Raw genomic sequence first — 6,993 nt, forward strand, 5'->3', positions numbered from 1 at the left:
CTACTACTACTACTACTACTACTAGTACTACTACTACTACTACTACTCTACTACTACTACTACTACTACTACTACTACTACTACTACTACTACTGCTACTACTACTACTACTACTACTACTACTACTACTACTACTACTAGTACTACTACTACTACTACTACTACTACTACTACTACTACTACTACTACTACTACTACTACTACTACTAGTACTACTACTACTACTACTACTACTACTACTACTACTACTACTACTACTACTACTACTACTACTACTACTAGTACTACTACTACTACTACTACTACTAGTACTACTACTACTACTACTACTACTACTACTACTACTAGTACTACTAGTACTACTACTACTAGTACTACTACTACTACTACTACTACTACTACTACTACTACTACTACTACTACTACTACTACTACTACTACTACTAGTACTACTACTACTACTACTACTAGTACTACTACTACTACTACTACTACTACTACTACTACTACTACTACTACTACTACTACTACTACTACTACTACTACTACTACTACTACTACTACTACTACTACTACTACTACTACTACTACTACTACTACTACTACTAGTACTACTACTACTACTACTACTACTACTACTACTACTACTACTACTACTACTACTACTACTACTACTACTACTAGTACTACTACTACTACTACTACTACTAGTACTACTACTACTACTACTACTACTACTACTACTACTACTACTACTACTACTACTACTACTACTACTACTACTAGTACTACTACTACTACTACTACTACTACTACTACTACTACTACTACTACTACTACCACTACTACTACTACTACCACTACTACTACTACTACTACTACTACTACTACTACTACTTCCAACCACCCTTCGACAATACTCCTGTCCTTCTTCCGTAATACGGCAGTCTCCAACTCCTGTATTCTACCAACCATAGACCTGAGCACCTCTCCATAGACCTCCCCCCTAGGCACACTACTACCTGTAGATCGGGTCATCGGGAGAGATAAATCTCGAAGGGCTACTGCCTTCCCCACTAAGTGCTGCCTCGCATCGTTGGTGGACCTAAACCTGAGCATGCCAGGTAAAGACGATGCGTACTACTCTGTCGAGTGAAGTCTTCAGCTCCCCACGAGTAACGTATGCGCCACCCTGCCCTCCTGCTGGACCAAATATAACCATATCACCTTCGGAATTATTTTCCAGAGCAGAGCATTCCATACCATCCTTCCGCCACATCTACAATACAATACCCCCCTCCCACATCAACACGAGACTACAGATAGTATTACGATATGACTTGAGCGCTTCGGAGAGTCCAGAGCAGAGCATTCCATACCATCCTTCCGCCACATCTACAATACAATCCCCCCTCCCACACCAACACAAGACTACAGATAGTATTATGATATGACTCGAGCGCTTCGGAGAGTCCAGAGCAGAACATTCCATACCATCCTTCCGCCACATCTACAATACAATCCCCCCTCCCACACCAACACAAGACTACAGATAGTATTATGATATGACTCGAGCGCTTCGGAGAGTCCAGAGCAGAACATTCCATACCATCCTTCCGCCACATCTACAATACAATCCCCCCTCCCACACCAACACAAGACTACAGATAGTATTACGATATGACTTGAGCGCTTCGGAGAGTCCAGAGCAGAGCATTCCATACCATCCTTCCGCCACATCTACAATACAATACCCCCTCCCACACCAACACAACAGTGACAAGACTACAGATGGTTTTACGATGTGACTTAAGTGCTTCGGATAATGGTGATGTGAGCTACGAAAAGTAATAGTAGCAACAATAACAACAACAACTAGGAGGAGGAGGAGGAGAGAGTACTTAGTGGACACTTAGTGACAACACCGAAATGGCAGATAATCACAATCAACATCAGCATATCTTTGCGCACGCGGAAGAATTTCCAACTGGGTATCCGAGAAAAGGTATGAAAATCTTCGCTGTGCGTAAAGATACCATCCTACGATCATCTACGGCTGAGTAAATCACAAGATACCACATCTCTCCCTCTTCCCTCTCCCCTGCCTTAACCGACTATTATTTTCTCCCCATTGGAATGACCCTTTGATTCTGTTGACGGCCATTTTTATGCGACTTCACTTTAGCTTTCTTCAACACTATACCATGTGCGGCCATCTCGTGTGCTAAGTCCTCCTCTGCACTCGCGTTACCGTTATTATTAACCTCTTCGTTTTTAGGAGGAGACCCCCAAGGAGTAGAGGACGCAGATGAAGCTTTCACAGCTTTTACCGCCTTGGGCATCTGAGTGTTATCGCGTCACCATAATTTTTCCACCGAAAAAATTTTTTCTATTACTTTTCCCATTTTCTTCTCTTTTTTCTTCTGTTTGTGCTGAACCGCCTCACACGGGAGAGGGGCTGAAGTCAAACGTTCTTCATACTCTCTATCCAGCTCGGCCTGCATTCGCTCAGCGATTAAACGATCGTGCTCCTGAGAATCTTAGCTTCCACCATAGAAGATACAAAATAGGCCCAAAAATGACCCTTTTTCAATACCTCTTGCACCTTTTTATCCAAAATATTTGACGCTTGTTGCTGCTTCTGCTGTTGATGAAGATTCACCGGCCGAGGACGCTGACTCCCCATACGCGACTACAGCAGAAAGAATACTCACACGATTCAGAGAATCATCCAGGAGCCTATATTATGTTAATATCATATATTCCAGGGGAAACTCATTTTGAAATTTCTAAACGGCTAGGAAGAGCGCATTCTTCAATCAATTTCCGATGTAAAAATCATCACAAGATCAACATTTTCCGATTGTTATCAAACCCTAGGGAACGCCAGATGTGTCCCTGATACGAACGACTCCCATTTTACCGCAAAGCCGCCGTAACCAGCCGCCTCTCGTGGAGTTCCCATACCATCTAATGCGCTTCGCACTGTCGAGAATAGAGGATCTCCCATAGGAGGATATGTCAACTCGGGTGGTGAAATGAACCGTTGCGCTGTAGTCGAGGACCGTTGAGTTGGTAATTCCTGGTTGTAAGTCGCTGGCTTGGTGCCCAGCCACGAGAGGTCCGCAACAGGACTCGTCATAACTCGACTGAATGAAGGCGTGATCAGCATTGGAGGAATATTTGCTCACTTTCCTCAGCTGAATTTAGGATACAAACTCAGGTAGAAGTGTGCGAAAACCAATCAAAATTTTCCCGAAAATTTCCTAAAAATTCTCATATGGCCACCGGAAGCATGTGTATATTCTCCCACATTGATCGTGATAGTTTCAGGAACTGCATTCCGATGCTTACCTATCCTCAAACATACTACTGGGTGGTATGTCACTCGACCTTCCGTCCTTGAGAAAATCGACTGTCGCTGCTGCCGGTGACACACCAAAGAGGCCACCGGTAGTAGATGATGATGATCCCGAATGATCATAACCGTTAAAGACGTCTTTTACTGGATCGACTGGGGTGTAGTGCGAAGAAGCTCCACTTGGTGGTTGTTGTTGGAGCAGCATGAAATCTGAGCGGAAGAACATGATAGTAGTAGTAATAGTAGTAGTAGTAGTAGCAGCAGTAGTAATAGTAGTAGTAGTAGTAGCAGTAGTAGTAATAGTAGTAGTAGTAGTAGTAGTAGTAGTAGTAGTAGTAGCAGTAGTAGTAATAGTAGTAGTAGTAGTAGTAGCAGTAGTAGTAATAGTAGTAGTAGTAGTAGTAGTAGTAGTAGTAGTAGTAGTAGTAGTAGTAGTAGTAGTAGTAGTAGTAGTAGTAGCAGCAGTAATAGTAGTAGTAGTAGTAGTAGTAGTAGTAGTAGTAGTAGTAGTCGTAGTAGTAGTAGTAGTAGTAGTAGTAGTAGTAGTAGTAGTAGTAGTAGTAGTAGTAGTAGTAGTAGTAGTAGTAGTAGTAGTAGTAGTAGTAGTAGTCGTAGTAGTAGTAGTAGTGGTAGTAGTAGTCGTAGTAGTAGTAGTAGTAGTAGTAGTAGTAGTAGTAGTAGTAGTAGTAGTAGTAGTAGTAGTAGTAGTAGTAGTGGTAGTAGTAGTAGTAGTAGTAGCAGTAGTAATAGTAGTAGTAGTAGTCGTTTTGATAGTACCATCAGGAGTTGTGTTATTGTTTTCCTCAGCGCTGATCTCCGGACCTGATACCACTTCTTTAGTGGTATAGTCAATAACCGTGTCGCTTTCGGGTGGCATATCCCAAGTCGATATAGAGTTATTTTCTTGCCAGAAAAAGTATCTGTTATACTGTTCGTTCCAATAGCGATACCATGTAGTTGTAGTAGTGGTAGAGGAGTAGTTGTCGTTGCCAACACCAGGGGAGGTGTCGAAAATGGATGGGTTACCACCAAAGCCGTGTGAGGGAGTTTGCAGTTGACTTGCCATACTTTGCAATAGAGGGAACTGATAATCGATTACGACAGGCTCTCACTGGACCTATTTTGTATCTTGTGCGCTCAACCTAAAGATACCCGGCGGGGATCCTCGAATAATTAACAATATAAAACCACTTCAAAATAATTTGCAACTCAATTTTGCAACGCATTACCATCTAAGTAGAAAATCTACTTTACCATTTTTCTATCAGAAAGTAGAAATACACCAAGCCGGGTCGAAGCTGATCCATGTGTCTATCGATATTAATGTTAAAGATTATCTGGGCGCGCGCTAAAATGAAATCATAGAGAGGCTCAAGATGTGGTGGCGCGACCACTGTGGAGGTAGTGTGGTATGCAACTGTTGATGAAAATATGTTATCAAAGAACCCCATATAGCGTCCTCTCTTGAGTGCTACCATGGCGAAGATAGGCGCTTGTCATTTCGTAATGGTGTATTGAACCGTTTTAAGTGGTGTTAATTATTCCGCCCCGGTTTATTCGTTTTTGAGTTGGTCTGCGTTACACGCACTGGACCACCCTCTGTCACTCCTATTATACTCTACCCTCTACTATTAAGGTATCGAGTTAAGTTCGAGTAATTGCACAACAGATGTGGAAAAGTTACAAGAGAATTTCTCGAATAACTGGCGAATCCTGTATACTGCGTTAAACGAAGATAGTTTATCATCATCATCTTCATCAACTGAAAGAGTTATGGTAGAGTTTGGTATTTGTTGTCACCCTATTGAATAGGGCCTATTCTTACTGTCTGGCAGTGTTGGAGGAATATATATGTTCGCTTTCCTCAGTTGAGCTCATGAGTTACAAATTTCCACACGAGACCGACTGGGAAATGTGCAGAAACCAACAATAATTTCCTCAGAATTTCCCTCGCTTAATAATAATTTATCACCGCTTTATCGATGAGTACCACTCCCTCATCAATTCAACAGGAGCGTTACCGGCTCGTGTTCGCCTTTCTAGATGAAGATAAGTGAGTTTAGGAAGTTTGATCGGCTTGAGGGTACGACCTGTGGTCGCTCATATATTGGATTTTAGTAGTATTATTCATTTTGAATATATAAGCTCGGGTATTTTACTGTAGTTTGTGAGAAGTAAAAATGGGCAGAATTTGAGTGTTTTGTAATACCATCTTTCGTTGAAAGTAGTGTATTTCACACTTAGTGGAGGTGTGGAATAAAACTGTTATTAGATGAGTCTCGTCGGAGTTATGTATTATTGTGATCAGGAAGGGGGTACTCGAAGTGGATAATAGCCTTGGCCATTTCATCCGACTGGCTGGCTTTTGTCCCAGCGACGAACAGCTGCAAAAACTGATAGAAAAACTGCAAAATGAGAAAGTGTGAATGAAAAAGATGATTAATAAGAGTTGCTTCGCTCCGCCTTTTTCAGGTAAATTATTTTGATTTTTCGAAGGCCGTTGAGGTCCTCTGTGATGAACTACTTATTGGGTGCAACTCGGCGGTTATGTTTGACGAAACGTTAGATGCTCTGAAGCTTCTGAGCGATGGTAGGGGCTGGGGTATTTTTCGCGCGCCACGAAATTACTCCAGTGAACGTATATATACTATTTCAAAACATTGAAGCTATAATCGTGTGTGAAAAATTCACATTCTAAAATTCCTTTTACAATTCTCAATTATATAACCCCACTCTAGCAGAATCACCTCTCGCTCTGGACTTGTTTTTTTTCAAAACAACTCAAAAAATATTTGAAAATCAAATTTGAATTCACAGTAATACAACGAATATGTAAAATACATATATACGCCTATAATATATGTATGAATATTACTCGTACTAGGCCTCCTCGATGAAGTGTTCAGCGAAATTCGGTGACAGAAACTCGATGGGCTTGGGCGCGATCAACCTGTAGCGCGCGACATAGGTCTCTCGAGAGTTTGCGTATATCAGGAAATGGCATTTCAAACGATGTGGTATCTTTATCGACGCTTCGCTCCGCCTTGATATCTTGTGGTGATGATGATGAGCGCACTGCGAAGAATTTCGACAGAATGCTTCGTGAGATGGGCTACAAGGGAAAGGAGGAGGTGGGTTGTTACTGCATTACCGCGCGCCACGAAATTATTCCGGAAAATTTCATAATGACTGTAGTTTTCGAATTGGAAGTGTTCAGGTGGACGCGTACGGATTTGCTGAGAAACTACTCGGCCTTGTTGAAATGGAAAAGTGATAATTAAAAATATAATTATGTTGTTGTGTGGTAGTGGTTCATTCAAGGTCGATGGAACTATAATGAGTAGTGGTTCATTCATTCAAGGTCGATGGAACTATAATGAGTAGTGGTTCATTCATACAAGTCGATGGAACTATAATGAGTAGTGGTTCATTCATACAAGGTCGATGGAACTATAATGAGGAGTGGTTTGTTCATACAAGGTCGATGGAACACTCCAACAGAACACTCTAACGCGTCTACTGGTGTTGTCCGTAGTCTTTCGTAGTGAACGAAGGTAGTTTGGGAAATCTCGACTTCAAGTTCATTATTACGTTAAAATGCCCAAACGACGACTCTTAAAGCGGACACGCTC

The 6,993-nt window shown here is 41.7% G+C and overlaps 2 protein-coding genes across 2 annotated transcripts in view; one reads left to right on the forward strand and one right to left on the reverse strand.

Moving 5' to 3' along the window:
* Positions 1–4,238, reverse strand: part of Pmar_PMAR009761 (hypothetical protein) — a gene marked incomplete at both ends in the record, with an annotated part of 4,855 nt that extends 617 nt beyond the window's left edge. The window contains 11 exons of the mRNA XM_002778286.1: positions 898–979; positions 1,023–1,105; positions 1,145–1,279; positions 1,333–1,395; positions 1,678–1,740; positions 2,142–2,342; positions 2,397–2,531; positions 2,597–2,692; positions 2,924–3,149; positions 3,355–3,571; positions 4,139–4,238. Coding sequence (XP_002778332.1) covers positions 898–979; positions 1,023–1,105; positions 1,145–1,279; positions 1,333–1,395; positions 1,678–1,740; positions 2,142–2,342; positions 2,397–2,531; positions 2,597–2,692; positions 2,924–3,149; positions 3,355–3,571; positions 4,139–4,238 — 1,401 coding nt within the window. The remainder of the gene's footprint in view (positions 1–897; positions 980–1,022; positions 1,106–1,144; positions 1,280–1,332; positions 1,396–1,677; positions 1,741–2,141; positions 2,343–2,396; positions 2,532–2,596; positions 2,693–2,923; positions 3,150–3,354; positions 3,572–4,138) is intronic.
* Positions 4,239–5,343: 1,105 nt separating this feature from the next.
* Pmar_PMAR009762 (calmodulin, putative) lies at positions 5,344–6,635 on the forward strand (the record flags this gene model as incomplete). The annotated part of the gene is made up of 5 exons (XM_002778287.1): positions 5,344–5,414; positions 5,670–5,781; positions 5,834–5,951; positions 6,356–6,492; positions 6,579–6,635. 5 exons carry the CDS (start codon positions 5,344–5,346, stop codon positions 6,633–6,635), a joined length of 495 nt encoding a protein of 164 aa, XP_002778333.1.
* Between the last annotated feature and the right edge of the window lie 358 nt (positions 6,636–6,993).

This window comes from Perkinsus marinus (genome assembly GCF_000006405.1).
Source record: "Perkinsus marinus ATCC 50983 genomic scaffold scf_1104296950132, whole genome shotgun sequence".
NCBI classification, from domain to species: Eukaryota; Perkinsozoa; order Perkinsida; family Perkinsidae; genus Perkinsus; species Perkinsus marinus.